At 44.7% G+C, this 23,507-nt stretch overlaps 1 protein-coding gene across 1 annotated transcript in view; it reads left to right on the top strand.

Moving 5' to 3' along the window:
* The window catches only part of LOC111144086 (SHQ1, H/ACA ribonucleoprotein assembly factor), a 101,847-nt gene extending 90,647 nt beyond the window's left edge, over positions 1-11,200 (top strand). Inside the window, exons 11-12 of the mRNA XM_022498196.1 lie at positions 9,781-10,629; positions 10,918-11,200. Of these exons, the coding sequence (XP_022353904.1) occupies positions 9,781-10,360 (580 nt within the window). The 3' untranslated portion in view covers positions 10,361-10,629; positions 10,918-11,200. The remainder of the gene's footprint in view (positions 1-9,780; positions 10,630-10,917) is intronic.
* The last annotated feature ends 12,307 nt before the right edge of the window (positions 11,201-23,507 follow it).

Genomic DNA, 23,507 nt, shown 5'->3' with positions numbered 1-23,507 from the left:
TGTTTCACCAAGTTCAATAGTAGGTCTGAGTATAAGTAGTTGGAGGGCAAAGGGCAGAGCATACTAGTTGGTGTTCCATGGCATCGTGAATGGGTGTCAGGGGAATGAAGGTACTGGCCTCTCAGCCCTCAGGCTGGCGGGGATGCAGACCCTGTGTCACGCCAGGCAAATGGCATTGTCTGTGTGTCTCATGATGTGAAATTGCTTCTGAAGTGCTGCTTTACACAGACAGCTTTTCTAAGACTGAGGTGGGATTTTAGCTGAGTACTAAATAAGACCCCCTCATGGGAAGACCTAAGGGAGGAGTGTTCCAGAAGAAGGGTACAACAAGTGCAAGGGCCTTGAGGCACGAATGCATTAACATGTCCTCGGGATGGAAAGAGGGCAGCGAGTGGAACACAGTGACTGGGACACTAATGGCGGGGTGACCTCACTGAGAGGTGGGCAGGACCCAGGGGCCAGAACTCTGGGGCTTTGTCCTTACTGGGGAGTTTGGATTTTATTCTGTTTTGGGAAGCCACTGCAGGTTTTTACACAGGGAAGCATCATGATCATAACAGAGAAATGTAAAACCATGGTGTTTGGATTCAGAGGGGAATTAGAAACAGACTCATCCCATTCTCTGCATCTTACTGGTGAAGGGAACTTTTCTGTGCCTTGCTGCCGTTGGTATTTTTGGCGGTGTCATTTTTTCATCTGTAAAACCAAGAGGTTGTATGTGATGCTTTCTGATTTCTGTTCAGCTCTAAAGATCTTGATCCCAACATACCCCTCTCTATGAGTGTCCTAGGACCACTGTAACAAATTACCACAAACCAGATGGCTTAAAACAACAGAAAGCTGTTCTGTCAAAGTTCTGGAGGCCAGAAGTCCTCCACAGGGTTGGTTCCTACTGGAGGTTTCAGGGGACTGTCTGTTCATTGCCTCTTTCCTAGCTTCTGGTGATAGTGAGCAATCTTTGACATGCCATGGCCTGTAGATACATCACTCCAGTCTCTGCCACCATTATCACGTGGCCTTCTCTGTCTGTCTCTTCATTCAGTACTATGGTAAGGACACCAGTCCCCCTGGAGTCATTGGATTGCGGACCTGCCCAAACCCAGGATAACCTCATCTTGATTTGATTATATCTGCAAAGATCCTATTTCCAACTAAGGTCATATTGACAGGTTCTGGGGGTTAGGACTTGAACATATCTTTGTGGGGGACACATTTCCACCCATAATACCTTTGTTCCACCACCTTCATAGTAACTCCTTTTCCATCTTGTTGACTGACCTCTACTTAGTTTAATGGAATCTGAACAGCCATTTCCTCTGAACAGCTAAGAGGTCAAAATACTGCACCTCTGTTACTAAACAACACTGTCTGCCCTTTTCACATAGATGAAATGTAGAAATACTGTCAGAATTGTTCAAATCTGACATACCCAAAATGTCGTGCTTCACGGAATCCTCAGCCTTGGACCCATAATCCTCACTTCCCCATACTCTTTTCTGTCCAACAGAAGTGGGGTTTTTTTGTTGTTGTTCTTTGTTTTGTTTTCATTTTTGTGTATTTTTTACTTAACCAGCTATTTGGTTTCATTCAAATTGCATATTTATTCTTTGCCTTGTACCAGAAATTATTTAAAGCGCGCGTACGCGTGTGTGTGTTTGTGTGTGTATAAAACAACATGGTGTTAATTAAAGGTGTGGTCAAAGAAGGAAAAAAGCAACAAAATGAAAAGGGAGGCAAGACAGAGCTTTGGATACATTACATCATGCCAGGCAGGTCACAGATTTTACTTTCCTAATAGCCAGTATGGAGAGGGAGGCCTTCGAGTTTCACACTGCCCAGAGTTTTGTCGGGCCAGTTTTGAAATCAACTCTGAACATCAGTTTGGAGGATTGCAGTGAAGCATTTCAGCAAAAACAGTTCTGCTGGGAGGCAGGGGGAGTAGAGGGAAAGGTGGCAAGTTGATGGGACTCACATTTCCATCTCTGCTAATCTGATTCGGTCTGCCATAAATGCAAAACTATTTCAGGGAGAGATTGAGTCAATTTCTTTCAAACAGTTCTTCCCTCCCCCCTCCAAAGATTTTATTTATTTATTTGAAAGAGATCACAAGTAGGCAGAGAGGCAGGCGGGAGGGGGGCGTGGGGGTGGGGAAGCAGGCTCCCCGCTGAGCAGAGAGCCCGATGCGACGAGGGGCTCCATCCCAGGACCCTGAGATCATGAGCTGAAGGCAGAGGCTTAACCCACTGAGCCACCCAGGCACCCCTCAGACAGTTCTTTATGAACATTGTACCTTTCTTAATCTGTTTATCACCTTCACCCTTGCACTTCTTAGATGGGTATCAGTGAAGAAGTAAATAGTCACCTCTCTGGATTTGGGTGAGCCTTCATTCACCTTCCTGAGGCACGCTCTAACGTATGTGGGATTACCATAGCAAATTTTTTTTTTTTAAAGATTTTATTTATTTATTTGACAGAGAGAGATCACAAGTAGACAGAGAGGCAGGCAGAGAGAGGGAGGGAAGCAGGCTCCCTGCTGAGCAGAGAGCCCGACGTGGGACTCGATCCCAGGACCCTGAGATCATGACCTGAGCTGAAGGCAGCGGCCTAAACCACTGAGCCACCCAGGCGCCCCCCATAGCAATTTTTTTATATGGAGTCATTTACTTTGCTCTAAAGTGTGTGCACGTTTGTGTATCTAGTGCAGCTACATATGTGTGTCATGCCGGGGGGCCCCTTATTTCTGAATATTCATTCACATTTCTGTACTTAACAGTTACAAAGAGAAGTGATGATAGTCAAAACGCAGAAATATTCACTAATGATCAAACCACTCAATTTAGTCCCCATTCTAGCATATTATTTCCTTCCTAGCATCCTATCCACCCATCCAGCCAGTGTTTTTGTTGTTCGGCTTCTTGTTGATCGCTGATACTGTACAGTGCAAATAAATTGCAGATTGGGCAGAAGAGCAGGGACTTCACAAGGGCAGTGAGAGTGATATAGGAGTTGTACTTGACGGGAGCACACAACCACTGACACTGAGGCTTGGAAGCGTGGGATTAGTTAATAGTTGAAGAAAGAAACTCTACAGTAATAGGGACATTAGTGGGAAGTCTTTAAATGCCATAGGAATAATTTGAGTATCACATGATTGGAAGACCCTTGAGAAAACTGTTGATGCCTTGGTGATTATTTGTTCTCTGATTTGCTCTAAAAGGCTGACCTAAAGTGATGAATGTCATATAGCACTACACTGGAATTTTGTTAGAACAAAATTGTTAAAAACACAATATTTGGTTCACTCTTTGTTCATTGGGGGAAATGGCACATATTCTACATAACCTACATATTAAATCATTAAGTATTTTATGAATTTGTTGGTATAGATTGTAATTTTTTTTTTTTTTTTGAAGGTGAAATCTTAACCTTTTTTTGGTTACTATTTACTATTAAATTTTGGCCTTTTATGTTGATCTACCTTAAGTGACCTTTTTTGGTCTTAATTTATCTTCCATTAGTGAGCATCTCTCTTTTCTTTGTGTCAGCCATAAGGGGTGTAGTATGTTGGAGAGTATCCCCTCAAAATTCCCAGATCCCGAATATATGACCTCATGTGGAAATAGGGTTATTGCAGATTTTAAGTGATAGTAAAATGAGGTCATGCTGGAGTATGGTGGCCCCTTAATCCAGTATGACTGGTATCCTTTTAGGGAGAGAACAGACACAGAGATACTTCCAGAGGGAAGATAGCATGTAAAGAAACAGACACAGCCGAAAGAGTGCCTTGTGATGACAGAGGCAGAATGTGGAGTGATGGGTCTACAAGCCAAGGAACACCCAGGGTTGCCAGCAACATGAGAAGCCAGAGGTGTGGGACAGGTTCTCCCTCAGAGCCTTAGAAGGGACTTCTAGCTTCTAGAACTGTAAGAAAAGAAATTTCTGTTGTTTTAAGCCCCAGTTTGTGGTAGTTTATTAAGCCCTAGGAAACTAATACAGGGCGTTTTCAGAAAATTATTCCGCTATTTCGTGGACTACATGTTAATCTTCATAGTCCGGCCCAGGAAGGTATTACGTCAGGTAGGAAATAGGTAGAAAGTGATTTCACTGCCCCAAATTCAATATGGCTTAAATAACTTGCAGTATTTTTGGTATTCAATACGTAGCTTCTTGTTTAAAGAAATGGATTTTTTCTGTTAATAACCGAGCTGGGGCCAGTTTTCACTAGTATAGTGTAACAGCACACACTTCTCTCTTCACTTGTACATCAGTCGTACTTGTGTTTCATGGTAGCTTTCAAGAGAAGACTGTCACTAGCAACTTCTACTTAAAACTAATGCATTATCTTTTACATCGGGCTCCATAAGTGTGTTTTGTACAGAGGATTTCTGAAGTTCGGAACTGGTTCTCTTCAATAGACTGGGATTATGATTATATGCCATTATCATCAATACTTTTTTTTTTTTTTTTTTTTGACAGAGATCACAAGCAGGCAGAGAGGCAGGCAGAGAGAGAGGGGGAAGCAGGCTCCTCGCTGAGCAAAGAGCCCGATGCAGGGCTCGATCCCAGGACCCTAAAGCAGAGGCTTTAACCCACTGAGCCACCCAGGTGCCCCTTATCAATACCTTTTAAAAAGAAAGTTGTGGTACTGTTTGTCCTCAGACAGAACCTGGTGTGTGTGTGTGTATGTGTATGTGTGTGTTTGTGTGTGTGTGTGTCCTTTGAAATTCAAAGGCCAAGTCAGTGTATTCCATCATCCGGTATGAAATGTTTGTTGAATTGCCTCACTGGCGCCCTGTCTTACATTATCAGTTGCTGGCTCTAGTGTCAGTATGTCATGCCTGGCAGGTTAGTGGGTTTTGGCAGAGGAAATGAAACCTAGTCAGTTACTCCGAGATTTATAGTAGATCTGCTATTGCAGGAAGTGGTGAAAAGTTGATTGATAGTTGGAGACAAAATTCTACAACAAGAAACAGGATGTATGCTTTCTATTTATACCCAGGTTTTCCTACATTTTAGGGCTCCTTTTGCACTTTGTTTTGGTTCTTTCATAAGGCCATGCAGTCCCCTACCCTTTAACACAATCACCAAGATATGAAATAATTGAGGGGATTCTCTGTTAGCTTAGCCATGGTAAAGGCATGTACTTCCCGCTGTGACTGTTACTCTGTCGTGGTACTTGTATTCACTGGAACTTGTCAGAGAGCCATTTTTGATTAAAAAAAAAAAAATCCTCCAAGTAAGGTACTATTTCACATATACAAACAGAATGAAAGTTTTTTTTACAAGTTACATGGTAGCGTTGCATTTCCAAAAGCTTTCTAAGGAAAACCCGTTTTGAGTATTTAAAATATGACATCACTGTGATCCAATCATCATGTCTCTTAAAAGATGAATCTCTTCACTCCTGGTTGAATACATTCTTAACCAGTAGGTGCTCTTCACTTAGATATAAAATATATACTGTAAATACAATAGTAACTCAGGGTATTCATGACTTTGTATCTGAATATACCTGGTCTTTGTAAGCATTCTGGTTAACTAATAGTGTCACTCGATTGACAGAGCTTTTTGACATAAACTAGCTGGTCTGTTTTGCGTGTGACAGTGGAAAAACCACTAACTACGTTATTGCGGTGCTTTCTGAAATGGAAAGGGACGTTGTGGAGTTAGGTTCTAGAATTTACAAGGAGTGGCAGACTTACAACCAACTCTAATTGTACCAGTGGTTGAAAGAACAAAAAGTCTCCTCTTTCATGGCTTGATTTTTTTTTTCTCCAAATGAATAGTGTTTTTTTTTTTTTAATTGCAAACAATGATTGCTACAATAATTCTATTCAAAATAATTGAATAGAAACAAACCCAACTTTCATTCCTTGAGCTGTTTGGTCACATTCTACATCAGTGATGTTTTGAAATTTTTAATTCCTTATTATTCTAGCATTCTTTAGGTGGTGAATTCAGAATGCTCTTCCATAAACTTAAGGTTTCTGTCACAACTTTAATATTAATTTAGGAAACTAGCCAGCTTGAGGTAGTAATAAAAGTGGGATTAATAAATAGAGATGAGTCTGGGTGAAGAATCATAAATGAACACAGAATTCATTTTTTACATACTTTATTTTTTTAAAAAAAGATTTATTTATTTCAGAAAGAGAGAAAGAGAGCATGAGTTGGAGGAACAGAGGAAGAGAAAGTATCTCGAGCAGACTCTGTGCTGACCATGGAGCCTAACCTGGGGCTCAATCGCATGACCCTGAGATTATGACCTGAGCTGAAACCAAGAGTTGTATGCTTAATGGACTATACCGTCGAGGTGCTCCCTTTTTTTTTTTTTTTTTTTACAATTTTATATAAACTGGTCACTTTAAATGTGATACAGCACTTAAAATGAGAAACAAACTGCAGGATAAAAATTCACATTACCCAGTAATAGGCACGGGTCCTGTTAGGATCACATGGCTCATTTGAGCCTCTTTCCTGCCTGTCAGAGTGGATCCTTTTTAGTCTCACATTCGTGGGTTAGGCTGGGTCTGAAAAGAGCCAGGATTACAGGTGAGAGGCTTTGAAATTCCAAATTTGTTCTGTTACACACGACAGATACAGTAGAATAGACAATAGCAAAGATCCAGATAGTTTCATCTTGAGAGTTGACACCTCTACTCTCTTCACTGTTTCCGCAAAAATTATCCAGATGTTTTCTTCCAGTTCTAAGCCTCTGTCATTCAGGCTCAGATGTGTACTTCATTGAAGCTTGCTAAGCTAAACCATCAATGTTTGCAGACTTCTGTGCCTGTACCTGTCAGAACTTGCTCATTTGGAAGATGTTGAATAGAGCTCCAGCTGGGGAGAAGTGAAGAATGTGGTCTTGGGTCTGGAAACTTCAGAGCCTGGCTATTCGTGGGAGGCCCTGTGGCAGAGGAGGGAGCGCCCTGGGGCTCTAAGGCACGGGTTTCCGATCTTGACTGTGCCTCATTAGCTGGGTGAACTTCAGCAGGTCTCTTACTCCTCCAACCTTCTCTTATGTCATCTGTAATGTGGACAGAGATGAAACTGACCCGAGAGGTTGTCATTTGGAGCAAGTGTTTTTGGATCATCATCTTTGTATATTGTTGGGAGTATTTGTCGTGGCTTGTAGGAATGTGAGATGTATGGTCACTGAAGTAAGAGCTTTTATTTTAAAATTTTATTTCTAATATGATTTAGTGAGAGGCATGGTCTTCTTTCCCAGATTCCTTGCTTTTTCTCTCTTAAAGCTGCAGGTTGCCACCCTGAGAAGACCTGCTTCAGTGAAAAAGATGGCAGTGAACTAGCTCCTGGGCTGACAGGGCCATAGGGCAGAGAGGTCTCAGACTAGTCCACTACCTTGGACCAAATTCTTTTCCAGTGGTCATCAGGGTTTCAAAACAGGTGGTGGGTGAACACCATTGACACCCGCCTTGGATGTGGATGTAAATTACATTGTAACCATCTTACTCCATAACTGTGCTCCTCGAAACTCTGGTGAGAGCATCCAGAGTTTATAACCCTCTGGTGAATCATAAGCTGACGTCAGCTGATCTTATCCTAGTTTTTCTCTTTACCCTAGCCACCTTCCTTTTCCTAAGCTTTGGGGATTCCAGCCCTGACACTTGGGGGTTTCCTTGCACACGAGGAAGTTGCCCTCCATGATCGCTGTTGCCTGTGGCCATGCCCCCCACTCGCGGCGCCTTGCACCTGTCCGTGGATGCTGCCTGCGCTCGCAGAGGGCCAGCAGTGGGGACGGAGCTTCCTTGCACCAAGTTTCATTATCACGGCACATATTCTGAGACCAAAGGGTCTCAGTACGTCAAGGCACTTAGGTGAAAAATACCACCTTTTTTCACTCCTTTCCATCACCTCACCAGTCACTTCAGCTCCAGTGAAATGAAGCTCCATTTTCTCAATGTTCCGGGATGGACAGCTCTTTCAGGAGTGAACTTGCCTTGTAAACTCACCCTCCTCCATTGTGTCTCAAAGCTGCTAAATGTTCCTGTATGCTCATTTCTCCTTCGAACGTAGAGACGCGTAGAAGCCATGTCAGTGTGCTGACCACTTTCACTCACTGCCACCCATCTCCATCGTCACTTCCGATTTTCCTCTCTGGGAGAGTGAAGACAGGGTTTTTGGACACTTGGAGTATGCTTTTCGTTGCTTCTTTCATAACAAAAGGAAAAAAATTAATTCATCCAAGTTAAAAAGTTTATATTTAGTATAAGGTAACATTACAAATTTAGAAAAATACCCTCTGATATAACACGAAACAGTGTTCTGATAAAAATAAAAAGTACTTCATGCTGCTCTCTCTAGTACTGCATTTTATTTTTAATATATTTAAAACTTTTGAATAGGAATTAATGTTCACAGAAGTTTAAAAATAATATGCAGTGAAAAGCCTCCCTTTCGCCATCACCATCCTCGACCTTTCTAGTCCCTGCCCCTTCCCCCCACGTAAGCTAGTGTTTTCTATAGCTTTCCAGGTTTATTGATAAGTATACAAGCAAATAGATGTGTTTATATTTCTTTCTCGCTTTTTAACATAAAAGATAGCATATACATACGGCATGCCTTTTGCTGTTGCTGTGAAACAGGATATCTGGGTTGGCCCATGAACAGCTTTGTTCCTTACACAGCCATAGACTCTTCCTTTGCTCAGAGAGGAGAGTCCGTAACTTGATTAACCAGTCCCATATCGGGGGCGTTTTGTTGTTTCCCATTTCCGGGTATGAAAAGCAATGCTGGAGTAAATAACCTTGGCCTCTGTCCTGTAGCATATGTGTTTAATTTCCAGATGTGGTATTGCCGGGTCAAGGGTATGTACATTTTCAGTTTTGTAAGTTATTGCCAACGTCTCCTTCACAGGGGTCAGACCTGTTTAATTTCTCATCAGCAGTACAGGGAGGTGCCGTTTTCACAGTCTGGCTAGTCATGCTAGGCTAGTGTTTGGATGTTGCCACTGTGATAAATGAAAACTGTATCTCAGTGTGACTTTAGTTTGTACTTCTCTTCTTTGACTGGAGTTGAACATCTTTTCATATGTTTTACAAGCATTTATATTTCCTTTTGTGGGAATTATCTGCTTATGTCTTTTGTCCATTTTTCTGATGAACTGTTATAGCCCATTTTTAGGAGCCCTTTTGGGGAGATTAGGCCTTGCTCTGTGACATGAGTTGCCAGTATTTTTCTCAATTTTATATTAGCCTTTTGACCTGATAATGTTTTGTTTTGTTGTTGTTGTTGTTGGTTTTGGTCTTACAGAACTTTGGTGTTTTGTTTTATTTTGTTTTTTAATTGAATTTGTCAGTCTTTGCTTTTCTTTTGTGGCTTCCAGATTTTTTTTTTTTTTTTTTTAGAAATTTTATTTATTTATTTGACAGAGAAAGAGAGCACAAGCAGAGGGAGTGGCAGAAGGAGAGGGAGAAAAAGGCTCCCCGCTGAACAGGGAGCCCTATGTGGGTGTCGATCCCAGGACCCTGGGATCATAACCTGAGCCAAAGGTAGATACTTAAACGACTGAGGTGCCCCGTGGCTTCTGGATTTTAAGTTGTAGTTAGAAAGGGCTTCCTCATTCTAGGGGCATAGAGGGAATCTCCTGCATTTCCTTGTAATACTTAATTTGCTTCATTTTTTTTTTTTTTAACATTTATAGCTTTGATCTATTTGGGGATTTATCTCAGTGTCACGTGAAGTATGGATGTAACTTTATTTTGTTGTTCCTGGGCCAATTAATCAGTAGTCCTAACATTTCTTCACATGGCTTTGAAGGTCCAAAAAGTTAGCAGCTCTTGCAGAAGCCTTAAAGGAAGAATCCCTGACGAAGGCCCAGCTGGGCCTAGACCTGGAAGAGCTGGAAGCCGCAGCACTTCTTGTGCAGGAGGAGGAAATGGCATTAAAAGCAGCCCATCCCATGTCCAGGCAGCAGACCCCTTCCTCCAGTCCTGAGGCCAGCGCTTCTGAGGAATCAGACAGCACCACGTCATCTGAGACTGAAGGTTCAGACTCAGAACAAGGGGAACTCACAGGCAGTGAATCTGAGACAGCAGATCCCTTGCGAGGTCCCTCTCCGGAGGGAAGCAGCGCCCTGCTTCTTGTTGCCGGTGGGGTGTGCAGAAACTCAGCCACCGACACATCAGACGGCAGTCCTGGAAAGCCACCTGCCTCTTCCCAGGCTCTTAGAGGGTGCCGGCCGCTGATAGAGGAGCTTGGAGAGCACCTGAACTCGACCGTTCAAGTTTCTGAACCCGAGGACTCGGCTGCTGGAAGCCACAGCACCGTGCAGGGCAGAGTTGACTGGCAAACACCGAGTGATGGACACCAAGCGGTTTTCCCCACCATTGAGAATTAGATGAGATTTGGTTTCCTTTACTGAATGATAATGCTTCATTTTCACTTTGTCCTTTTTCTTAGTGTGTACAACAGTGTTTTTCGGTGAGCTGATGTTGATAGCTGTTGGTTTCCTTGGTACAACTTTAAAAATAAAGTTTTAAAGTATTTTTGCCAAAGTGTAATTAATATTGAAGATGAAATAACAGTTGGGCCAGAATCTCTAGAATGCAGAGCCCATTAACATGGTTTTCTTCAAGATTTTATTTTTAACTAACCTCTATACCCAATGTGGGGCTTGAAGTCACAGCCCTGAGATCAAAAGTCACAAGTTCTAACATCCAGCCAGGCGCCCCCATTAATATTTTTGGTAGCCTCCCCAAGGGATACTTGACATACAATAAACTGCACGTATTTAAAATGTACAGTGTGTAAGTGTTGACATATATATGCACAAAATGAAATCACCACTGCAGCCAAGATTCTGTTCTTACCCATCATTCCCAAGTGTCCTCATCCCCCGTTGTTACCCCTCTCCTCTACCCCCACCTACCACCCACCCCTCCTTTCCCCAGCAAGCACTAATTTGCTCTGACACCGAACATTAGTTTGCGTCTCCTAGGATTTAATGTAAATTGAATTTATAGTAATATGTACTCTCCTAAAAATTAGGCTTATTTCACTCACTGTAATTATTTTCAGATTTGTTGGTGTAGCATGTATTCAAGAGGGCATTTTTAAAAAGGTTTTTCTTTTTTCCCCGTATCTGAGAAGTATTTCATTGGATAGATTTTTCCATTCACCTACTGACGGACATTTGGTTTGTTTCCAGCTTTGGGCTGTTACAAATAAAGCTGTTATGAACATTTGTGTGTAAGTCTTTATGCGGACATATGCTTGCATTTCTCTTAGGTAAATATCCAGTGGTGGAATGGCTGAGCCGTATGGTAGGTATATATTTAACGGTTTAAGAAACTGCCAGACTGTGTCCCAACATGGCAGCACCAGTTCTTGTTTCCACCGGTAAAGTAGACTTCCAGGTCCTGCACATTCTTGTCATCACTGAATGTGATCCGTTTTTACCATTTTAATAAGAGTGAGGGGCATCTCACTGTGGTTTTAATTTGCATTTTTTAAGACTTCTGTTGGTGAGCCTCTTTTCAGATGCTTATTTGTCACCCACAAATCTTTGTCCGTTCAAATCTCTTTCCATTTTTTTTTTTTAAAGACCGGGTTGCTTGTTTTCTTATTTTTGAGTTTTGAGAGTTCTTTATCAATTCTGGATACATATCCTCATTATGAGTCATCTCTGCACACCTTGAACCTTCGACTGGGTGCCACACATTGTAAATTTCACCTTGCTGAACATGTAGTCTCATCTTCTTCAGCTTTGTTTGGGGATGCAGTTACTTGGAAATAGTTTGATCTTCGTGCGTCTTGCTTGCGTAATTTGTTAGGCAGGTATGGAAGTGTTCAGTCTGGATGAACTATTGCCTGGTACTGAGGAAAGATTTTCCCATGCCCCCGAAATTACAAATTTTCCAGTTCAGGTGATGGAAAAACGGCACCTGTGTGAACGCTGACCGCTGTTCCCTCCAGTGCTTTCAGACGGTGCCTTCCCAGGGATGACACGCTCTCTGCAGTAAGTACTCTCATGAGTATCAGACGGGCTCTCTCTAGATATCTGGCCTTCTCTGCAGCTCTCTTTTCTCTGGTCCTCTGTCCTGCAGCTGCTGGCTGCCTCAGTCTCCCCCTTGTCCTCCACTCTGTCTCCTCAACTCGGGAGTCCACTGGAGTTCCTCCTCGTGCAGCCTGGACAGTGTCTGCATGATGACGCAGCTCACTGTTTGTTTCTCATCCCCCAGGATCACTGTCTCTCATTGCCTAACATCCAATGTCTTAAAAACCATTGTTACACGTTACATGTAACATGTTACATGTACTATTCCTCTTTTTTTGTTATTTTGGGTCAAAGAGTAAATCTGGTGTTTATTACTCCATTAATGTTTTAAATGTGAGTTTTCCCGCTTGATTGTAAGCTCCCAGGGAGCGGGTTCTGTGTCGTGTCTGGTTACCACTGATTCATCAGTGCCCGTACCCTCAGCGCTCCATAAATATTTGCTGAATGAATGAACAAATGAAATAAACCAATTTGCTCTAGGGAGGAAATGAAATGAAATCTGATCTGTATTAATCTCAGTAGCATTTTTATTTCAAGAAAGGGTATGCTCCCTTTTATATTAGGTTTATATAGGTTGGAAGTATTTGTATTTCCAATACAAATTTCAGTTTTTATTAACAGGATAGTTGGGGTGACTGTGCCATTTGACATGCATGTTAATTCCTGAACGCTCCTAACAGCTTTGTCGGAATGTGTTGAAGACTTTTCTCCGGCCCCCTGGAGAGCTTCAAAATCCCTGTGACCATTGAAAATGCATTTCTTCTTGGTGACACTTCACCTCCAGCCAGTTTGAGAATGCATGATCTGTTACTTCCCTCCTTCACTTCTCCTAACGTCAAGTTGAGCAGATCGACACTTGTCTAAAAGTTTAAAGCCACAGAAATTCTTCCTTCTACCAACTCTGTCCTTACTTAGTTACCTACACAAGATCTACTTCTGTGAATCTTGCCATGGGTGGAAAAACCTGTTAGTCCCTTCCTCAAAGAATGAGCAAGCACGATCCTTCCTGGACATCCTCAGAGCAGAGGAGCTCCATAAACAACTCCCAGGAGTATCAAAGATGATACGAATGGGCGCCTTACTTTTCGACTCCGTGTCTGCTGTGTTTCTTTTGCCTACGCTCTCTTTGTTCACACAGGGTTAAAGCTTTGTGATATCACATTACCCTGTCTTTGTTTAAGATGAGTTAACACTACACCATGTCTGTAACAAGTCCAAAGGTGCTGCCTTTTATTTGATTTTTTTTTTTTTTTTTTTAACTTGCCAACCTGCCATGCCACTCTAGGGAGCTCCTGTAACCAAATGACTTGCCCAAGAACCCTGGGTGATGGGAAAAACAAATATGTTGGGGGAAAAGCAGGAGAGGACCTCGGCCACTGGTTGGAGCTCAGTGGAAAGAATTAAGTCTTTGGGGTTGATGAGGGGAGGCGGTGAGTTGCAGAGCTAGAGCTCAGGTGTGACCAGCCCACAAGGGGGTACACCCAGCTCCAAACCTCCTCCTTCCTTTTGAAACTGGGAATAGAACTGTTTTCTTGCTTATCTTAAAGGGGTGATGAGACTGTTGTTCAAAACACTTGATGAAGTGGAAAGTACTAAACGAGCATGAGGGTTTAGTACTCTTCTCTGACTTTCCAGAGCTGAACAGGGCTCTGTTGAGCTCCCCGCCAACAGGTTACTGGGGGAGTGCTGGGCACTGTGAAAATGAGTCAGCCTTGTTAATCGCTCCAGAGGCATGCCAGTGGTAAAAGTCTACACAGTTCAGCAGATTAGAGAGAAATATTAATTATGTCAATGAATCACAGCACTGCCTCATCTTCTGGGTTCGCATTATCATTGACCTATTTTTCTATGTTCTGTCTCTCCTCTCCCATTATCCTTGAAGAATAATCCAGGGCCTTGCCATGGGCGTGATGGGTTTTAGGTGCCAGTAACTCTGCTGATATCATCTTTCACTGGCACAGGATTAATTTACAAATGAGATTGGGCTCCTCCCAACCACTTTCTAAGTTAGTCGAACAGCTGGGGGGGCGGTTTTCACACCTGCTAGTGGAAAATCCACTTTGGTCGTATGGATCAAATTCTATGGTGAAGAACTGGAAGAAGGAGAGAGAGGGTCAAGTTTTCTCCACCGTAAGACTTCATAAAAATTGTTTTTATCAGAGGGGCCCCGGATATCCATTTTGTTACAAAGAGATTGTTATAACTAGAAATTGCCCCTTATAGTCAGTAGTGACAAAAACACCTCTAAAAGAAAACAGATATAAGTTAAAGATAATGTAGGCGTTAAACCTTACTGAAAAATATACAGAATCTTCATAATGTATTACAAAATATTTGAAGATGCAGAAGTCCCCTCGTATCAACTGGTGGGTTGTGTAATGACGCTGCATGTCGGGTGGACTGAGTGAAACTTCATAAACAAATCTAACTGTTTGGTCAGGCATCTCCATTAAAGCAAATCAAAAACTGCAAATGTTTCCTTAACATCATTCCGTCTGAATCCCCGACGGCATTCTTGTTTGTGATCTGCTCCCTTTCCCGGCCATTCTCCGAGCGCATTATATATAGTTTCAATCCATACCAAATGAAGGAAGCATTGATTAGACTTGATTTAAGGCAGCAAGTGATAAATGCAGCTGGAAATTGATTCATGCCTCTCAAGTGACTGGGGCACAGCCATCTACAGTTGACACAACTCTTGTCTCAAGGCTGGAGAAAACAAACAGGGAAACACATGTCAGACAGATAAATGACTTCGCTGTTTTGAGCTCTCCGTGGAGGCCATTTGTTTTCCTAGATAAGGAAGACTGCTCTCCGAAGTCATGAAAAGATAAGCTAGAGAAAAAGGATGAATGTGGAATTGGATGCCGGAGCCCCTGGAAAAAACCCCAAACGGAAAAGATTTACCTCCGAGAAGAATCTTGCTAGGAGGCTCTGCTCTGTCCTCTCCTCTCATCCCGGGGCGCTGCTGGCTGTGTTTGCCATGCCAGTTCCACTCCAGCCAGGCCCGCGTCCTCAAGGCCCTGTCTCTGGGATCGTAAGTGATGGCAGTGGGATGCTGTGGTCCAAGTGCTTTCCAGCGAGACAGTTTCCAACTGCTCTCTTTCGAGTGAGCAGTCTGGGGGAAAAAAGCAGCGGGAATGGCTGAGTGACTCACGAGCCCCACTTACAGAATTGTGGCCTGAAGGGCCAGCAGTCTGACGACAAGTGACAAGTTTAGAACCCTATCCCCTCCAGAATGCAATAGCCCTCTAGCAATGCAGTACCTCTCATGGAGCCTCCCGCATGGTACAGGGTTAAATATTTACTGTATTTTTGCTCTGTTTTCTCACCTCGACATGGTTGCTCACACACCCGCATGGTACAGGGTTAAATATTTACTGTATTTTTGCTCTGTTTTCTCACCTCGACATGGTTGCTCACACATTGCTTTCTCTCCTCCCTCTTAGTTTGCATAGGTGGACATCTCACCCATCCTTCACAGCCCCATTCAAATGTTACCTCCTCTAGAAGGTCACCCTTCATTCTTCCTGGCTGGAAATTATTTCCCTCTTCTGAACTCCCACGAAATCCAGGCCAGGCCCTGCTGGAAGAGCCTCGAATCCAGGAAAAGCTAAAAGGATCAGAGTGGGGAAGTGTGATGCCTCTGAGGCCATGCCACAGAACATCAGTTTCCAGAATTCTTGTGTTCAGACTTCTATAAAGTTAAAGTTACAAAAAACAAAACAAAACCCACTGTGGAATGCAGAGGGCTGCTGACATAAAGCTGCCAACACGTGATTTTGCATATACAGTTGACCCTCGAATGACGCAGAGATTAGGGGTTGAAAATCCACATACAACTTTTCACTCCCCCAAACTGTAGCCTAGTGTTGACCAGAGGCCTCACAATAGCATAGTTAACACATATTCTGTATGTTCCATGTGTTTTTATGATAAACTAAGCTAGAAAAAATATTAAAATCATGAAGAAGAGACGGGTGCCAGGTGGCTCAATCGGTCAAGCATCCTACTCTTGATTTCAGCTCTGGTCATGATCTCAGGGTTGGGCTCGGTGCTCAGCACAGAGTCTGCTTGAGATTCTCTCTCTGCCCCTCCCCTCATGCACGCTCGTGCTCTCTCCTTCCCTAAATAAAATCTTTTAAAAAAATTATAAAGAAGAGAAAGCATATTTACAGTACTGTATTAGTTGGAAAAAAAAAATCTATGTGTATTAGTGGAAATACCCACTTCAAACCCATGTTGCTCAAGGGTCACCTGTATCTAGGTATCCTCACCCAGCCACTGAAACCCTTATTTCATTAAAGCATGTTAACATCAAAAAAGTAAAAGGACATTTCAGAATTGAAGTCGGTCCTCTAAATTGAACATGCTTAGCTTCAAGGATAACTCTTTTCCTTGAGAACCAGAGTTGGATTCATTGGAATTTTCCTGTCGTGCAGTGTATTTGCCAAGCATGATGTCTGGCTTGTCCGGGTGCCCCCTCACAGCTCTTCCTCAGCTGGGGAGCAGCAGCAGCCTCGTGTGATTTAAAGACAGTTCACCTTTGAATTAGAGATGAGACTAGACTTCACTAACAGCTGTCACATGGTGAACTACTGCCTTGCGCCAAAGTCTATGTAAGGCCTCTCTTGTTTGTAGCATGTCAAGCAGGAACCGTCTCCACTTCGAGGAGGCTCTGCTCCTAGCTGACTGCACCATGGTTGAACTTGGCTCAAGGGCAGGCTGGGGCTTCTGCTGACCTGGAAAGCTTTACTAAGCCAGGGGTTCTATGCTTCTGGTAGCATACTTGGACCACCTGAGAAGTTGTTTTTTTTTTTTTTTTAAAGATTTTATTTACTTATTTGACAGAGAGAGAGAGAGAGAGAGGTCACAAGCAGGTAGAGAGGCAGGGGGAAGCAGGCTCCCTGCTAAGCAGAGAGCCTGATGTGGGGCTTGATCCCGGGACCCTGAGATCATGAACTGAGCAAAAGGCAGATGTTTAACCCACTGAGCCACCCAGGCGCCCCCATCTGTGAATTTTAAATAGATACCAGGCCTCCTCCAGAGACAGTGGAATCAGGATCTCTTTGGTGTCTAGACAGGCAGGAGCTGGGATAATCAGATCTGTGTTCTCAGAAATTTGCACTGGCAAGTGCAGCATGTAGTAGGTCCTGGGCAGTGGTTGCTGAGGGTGAGAAATGCATTGAGAAAAGTCCCAAAGCAGATCTGGAGTCAGTCCTGAAAACTCAGGAAGGAGAAGAAATATGAATTAGAAGAATCTATGTAGTGGAGAAAATACCAAGGAGAGGACGAAGACACCAGCTGGTCAAGGAAAGGTGAGTGGCTGGGTGCCCAAGGATGCAGACACAAGTGGAGTTAAGTCACATTCCTCTCTGAGATGAAGATTCAAACATATCTGCCCCAAGGTCCCAGAGAAGCCTGGGATCCTCGTATTACCATTTCATGAATCTCAATTTCTTTCGATTTGACACTGTGATTGTTCTTACTGGCAGAGTTCAGAGGGCATCTGTTTCCCCCATTGCTGATCAAATTGGAGGCCGTTCTTATAAATAACAGGAAAACTGACCAAACTCCTTCAAACAATAATGAGGGTTTATTAGTTCATGAACTGAGAAATCCAGCCACAGAATGGATTTCAGGAGAGCCTTACCCCAGCTACCCAGTGATGGGACCAAAGCCCTGTTTCTTGTAGTTTCTTGGCTCTACCATCCTCAAAGGTTGATTTCATCCCAATTTTGACACTTCCATATCCTGAGGTGGCTTCCAGCAGCCCCTGCTTGTTAACAATCAGAAAAGTGATTATCGGTGTCCTAGCATCTCCAGCAAGTGTCCTCAGGTTCAGTCTGATTGAATCCGTTCAGAGTCATTCACAGTTGGCCTGTAAAATGGAATGTACTGGTTGGTTTTGTCTTAGTTGTGGCCCCGCATGATGCTGGGGGGTAGCCATGGCAGTGCACCACTCAGCTCTCTCTCCAGGGTGGGTTGACAGCTTCACGAAGGGCATGCTGTGTTCACTTGGAGGCCACACCCTTTCCTAACCACAGGCTGCTCCTAACCATTGACGGGCACGCCCAGGTGCTAGACCTGGGCCATTCCCGCTCAATGTGGGATCCTTCCATAGGCTCTTTGCTCTAGGAGCCCTGTTGTCCATCCAGACTTTCTGAGGTTGCGTGGCTGGCTGTGTGGGGTCTCCCTGTCCAGTCTTCCTTCCTTCCCTACCCCCACAAGTGCTAGTTCTCCTCTCTGTCTTGGGCCCTCCTCTCCTCCTTTCTTCTCTTTCTCTGAGTTTGCACTTAAAATCCTTTCTTGGCTTTTGCTTCCCAGAGGACCCACCTGAGACACCTTAGTTTACCCTGAAGGAGACTGATTTTCACAAAGAAGCTCAGCTCCAACATACTTTGCCCCACAAGTGCAGGTGGGATGGAGATTATTCCCCTGAACAGAAGAGGAGACCAGATTCCAGGCCGAGTGACTTCACCAGTCACCCATGTAGCAAGGGGCAGCCTTGCGTGCAAACCCCATCTTCCCCCTTTACAGCCCCAGCTCCTTCCCAACACTAGGTGCTGCTCCTTGTAGAGCCTGGTGAGATGGCCTGAGTTGCTCAAGTTCATCTGGCTTCTCTGGAGGTGGGGGAGGGTGATTTCCAGCGTGTGTCCCCTCCAGTGGGCTTTTCTTGAAGCATTCACACCTGGGGGGCAGGGACGATGGGCTGAAACTGTCACTGTCTTTCCTACCGCGGTGACTGCGGGATCCACTGCCACCTTGTCGTGCTTGGACACCTCACAGGTGACACGTCCACAAGAGCGGCATCCTTTGCACAGTAATCAGTCCGGCGCGGTGTTTAGCAAAGAGAAGAAAAGGCACACGCCGCTGGAGCGGGCCAGGAGAGCCCGAGCGCGGCGACAGCAGGCGGCCCCCCTCACCCGAGGCGATCGCGGTGCCCCTGCTCCCTCGGGGCCGGGCGTGGGTGGGAGCGCCGGGCGTTGCGCCGGGCGTTCCGGCGCGCAGCAGATCAATGAGGATGCGTGTTCTCGGTTATGCGAGCCCACCCCCTCTAATCCGCCGCATTGTCCACTGACGTGTCTAATTATGTGTCTTACAACCACAGAACTCCCCCCAGAGCGGCGGGGCCCTTCTGGCGGAATGAGGAGCATGATTGCTCCATCTGTTCCTCGGGCGCCGACGAGAGGCGGCGGGCGGGCGCGGGTGGACTGCGCGTGCGCGCGGGCGGGGCGGGGCCGGATGGCCGCCGAATGCAGGTGCCTGGAGAAAGGGGATCCCAGTGGCAGGTGGGGTTGCCAAGCTCGCCGCGGCGGAGTCACTGTTTAATTACTGTCGACTGAGGGGGCTGTTTTATTTAAGAATTATAGGAGACAGGTTCAGATGGAGTTCTGAGCCAAGCTCGAGAAGATAGCAGGCTGGAAGCTGCTGGGGAGGGGAGACACCTGCGTCTTTAATTGAGACTGGCAGGCTCAGAATTTCCTGATATGTAAAAACAATCACCTGGAATACGGGGAGGCGCTAAGAGGAAGTCAGCACGATCCCGTCCTCCACCCTCCTCCCAAGCGGACTAAATTGTTCTTTGGCGAATCAGATCCCCAAATCACAAGCAGATCATTCCCCTCCCAGTAACACTGTGTGTGCGAGATCTGGCTCCAAGGGTCCATGAAAGAAAGTATCACCTGCAGAGGACAGTAGAGAAAAGACGACCAAAAATAAGCTCTCCTTGGAACCTGCCACCGTCTGCTTCCAAGTGCCTAGTCCTTTACAGTTTGCAAAGTGCTTCCTTCTGTCTTGCCTTCCTTTCAACAGGGACAGGCAGGGGTGGTCCCAGTTTAAAGTGAGGAACCCGAGAGCCACTTAACGCTTTTACCGGGTGGGCACTCGGGGCACTTGGGGCCGCAGGAATTATGAAAAATCTTCCAAGAAAGGATGAAAAGTCGAGGGAGTTTGGGGTGGGGTGTATCCCAGGTGGAAGGATGTGATAGCAACCAGACTGCTTGGGATGATTGAGACAGGGTCAGCCCAGCTACAGGATTGGGAAGTAGCTTACAGAAGGCCATGTTACAGTTGTGGACCCAAACTCAAGTGTGGATCACATAAAGAAAGAGAGGAAGAAAACCCAGTACCACAATAACTGAAAACCGACTGAATATTTACTGCAGTCCTTTGTGAATTTCATAGTAAAGTAGAACAAATATTGTAAAGCCTTCTCCTGTTCTCTCTTGCATAGCCTCACTCTGTTGCTCTCTGTCACTGTTTTATCGTGGTCACTGCCTAGAAAGAGTCACCTTTCACCCTGCGGACTTCCTCGGTCTCTTTCAGACTCTACCCTTTGCCCTCACAGCTTCCTTCCCACCATTCCTCCCTCCTTCTTCCTTTCAGTGGCTGTGATTTGGATTCAACAGTACCTGTCTTCCCTTCCAATATGAATTCCACTGGCCTTGTGGCTCCTCCCACTGAGATGGGTTGGGGGGAAGTTGACAAACTAGCACTCAAGGACCAAGTCCATCCTGTCATCTGATTTTGTGCAGCCTGCAAATGGACTGTGTTTTTAAAAATATATATATTTTAAGCAATTGAAAAAAAAAAAAAACTTGTACAAATTTGTTCTCTGTCTTGAGTAAGTACCTTCATAATAGCTGTAAGTTGGCCTCTTGGCCTACAAAGCCTAAAATACTTTACAATTTGCCATTTATCAGAACAAGTTTGCCAACCTCCCAGGTTAGGAGAAATAGGATATGGATACTTCTCCAGTAGTGTCTTGGATTCCAGGCCTACAGCTTCTAGGCTTTTCCAGTGCCTCCTGGGGGAGGTTTTGCAGGAAGGTGGGATGAGAGGGATGAGACCCCTGCATGGCAGTCTGGTGGGAGGGAGAGCTTAGGGGAAGGGGACAAAACCTGCCTTTGAAGGAAACCGATCCACAACTGTCACAAGGGCCAGCCCAGGCCATACTTGTTTTTTTCGGGCTGGGGTTGCCTTCCATTTACCTGGTCATTCCTAGGTCTAAGAATGGTAGGGTTCCACTTCAAGATTCTCTTTCCAAAAGCTGTGGCTCTTTTATGGTCCCGTAGTAAAGAGGAGGCCAGCCTAGTATACAATCATCTGAGAGATTTCATGTTCCAGAGATGGATGACCTAGCAGATCAAACCTGTCTCAGTGGATTATTTTCCACTAAGAGGTAAATAGCCTACCAAAGATGCCTTCCCAGAACATGTAACATATTTAATCATAGAACAGTCTTCTCCCACTTTTGGGTCTCTTTCTATATACATGAATATACTCTTATTGCCTTTTATCTTGGGAGACCTTCTCCTGGTTTTTTGGTTTTTTTTTTTTCCTTTGAACGTTTTAAAAATCTTGTCATCCTAAGCATCTTTCCTGTAATCACCTGGTCTACCTTTTTGTCTGTCTGGCCTCCTCTCAGGGAAACCATTCCTGAGCTCTGTAATAATGGTGCTTATTTCCTGCCTATCTGAAGGGCTGAAATCACCCTGTAATCTCACCGTAGAGAGATTACATGGCCCATGCCCCAGGTCTGGCCAATCAGAATATCTTATTCCTCTGACCACAGTGATTGGTTCAGGGGTGGGCAGATGTTCCAAGGCCAGCCAATGAAATTCGTCTTCAGAACTTGGGCCAGAGCTTTTAGAAATGATGCTTTTTCTTCTCAAACGCTAAACTGGAAGAAAGTTATTTTTTTGAGCTGTTGATGGTTATCTTTGTAATCACATGGATAAAACCTTTCTGGAAAAGGAATAGCATATACAAGAAAGCAGAGATGGAGAGAAGGAAGGAGATGGGAAAGAGAGAGAAGGAGATGGAGATACAGATCTGACATCATTTCACATTCAGTGTCTAGCCATTCCTGAAGCTCGTTCAACTCTGGATCATTCAATTACTGAAGCTAGTAAATTGCTCTTTTTTTTTTTTTTTAATTAATCTGACATGGGTAGGGTTCCCTTACTTGTATCCACATGCTTCCTGAGCAATGTAGGGGTTTTACCACGTCCTTCGAGATGTTGAATGCCTCCCCTTAGCACCCCCAGCCCTTTGTCATATAATTTTCGTGCCCTAATGCTCTGACTCTGGATTTCAGGCAAGCTGCTTTGGCCCCTGGGGATGTTTGCACCTGTGATGCAGGCCCAGTGGGGCTTTTCCTCTCTTTTGCAGCTCTTGAAACCCTTCTGCTATCATAGGAATAAGCCCCATGTAGCCCGTGGGCTGATACGTAAAGCCCAGGTGAGCTGTCCCAGCTGAGGCCCCAGCCACCAGCCAGCCTGAGCTACTCTGGAAGCCGACAGTAGCCATAGAATGAGCCTGGCCCAAGAACCACCCAGCTGAGCCCAGCCCAGACGTCCAGCCTGAGGAATTGTGAGCTCAAGAAATGGTTGAGGTTTTAAAGCACTTCAGTTTTAACGTGGGTCCTTAGGCAACAAAAGATAATACACGGCAAAACATGCAAAAGACATTTGTAAGGTGCTGAAGGCGTGGCCTCTTCCGTGGCTAGGGAGAACTAGGGGCTGTGATATGGAGCTTGAACTCTGGCTCTTGGCCACCCGTACTTTAGCAAGGAACCCATGGCACTGTACTGGGTCAGAGCCCATCTGTCTGTGTAGGCTGGGAAGTCTGTGCCTGGTACTGTCAACCAAAGCCATTCTGGGCGGGACTCACTGCAGGCATCATGGCCAGCGCAGAACCAGGGATCAGATGCACACCTCACAGTTCGCAGTTGCCTCTGGTCATGTCCTAGCGCTCTGATAGGAAGAGTCAGAAGGTAGTGTCTTGTTAGACATTTGTGGGGTTCATAATCCAGCTGCCATGTTTTCCTTCTGCAAGCCTGACTCCATATGCTGGTAGTAAGTCTCTGGCTTTGTGTGCTTTTATTCTTTTATTAAGGGTGATTTGCTAGATAGAATTTTTTTTTTCTCCTTCTATGACATAGCTCACATCGAATATTGAAATACTGCTATGGCTACTAGGGATGGCTCCACTTACTGAACACTAACCAGTGTCTGGACAAAGGGCTCTATAGGCCTGACCACGTCTCATCTTTCCTGCACCCAGGGGGAGAGGTGCTGTCCATCCCATTTTATAGATGGAAAAACTGCATCCCTTGCTCAACCATACAAAGTTTTTAAATGTTGGTGTCACAAGTCAAGGCAGACAGTAAGGGCTAGAGGAGTGCGGAGACTTCCTGGGGGACACACTTCACCTGCTTTGAAGACAGATCAGGATTTATCCCCTACTACCTCTCTGACCTTAGGCATCTTACTAAACTTCCTTGGGCCTCAGCTTCTTCTTCTGTAGATTAGGAGTCATAAACTCACCTTTCCAGGTGTTTGGGGGCAAGAATTAAATGAGAAATATAAAGGTCCTGGCCCAGCATTAGGCCCACAGTTGGACCTTGATCCCTTTTCCTCCAGCAGAGGAGACTAGATCCTACCGTCTGACAGCGATTCTGTCCAAAAGAAAGTAAATTCTG

The sequence above is a fragment of the Enhydra lutris genome, unplaced genomic scaffold (genome assembly GCF_002288905.1).
Source record: "Enhydra lutris kenyoni isolate GAN:26980312 unplaced genomic scaffold, ASM228890v2 scaffoldscaffold10, whole genome shotgun sequence".
Lineage (NCBI taxonomy): Eukaryota > Metazoa > Chordata > Mammalia > Carnivora > Mustelidae > Enhydra > Enhydra lutris.
Note: the sequence above shows the minus strand (reverse complement) of the source record. Positions and strands in the feature narration are given on the sequence as shown.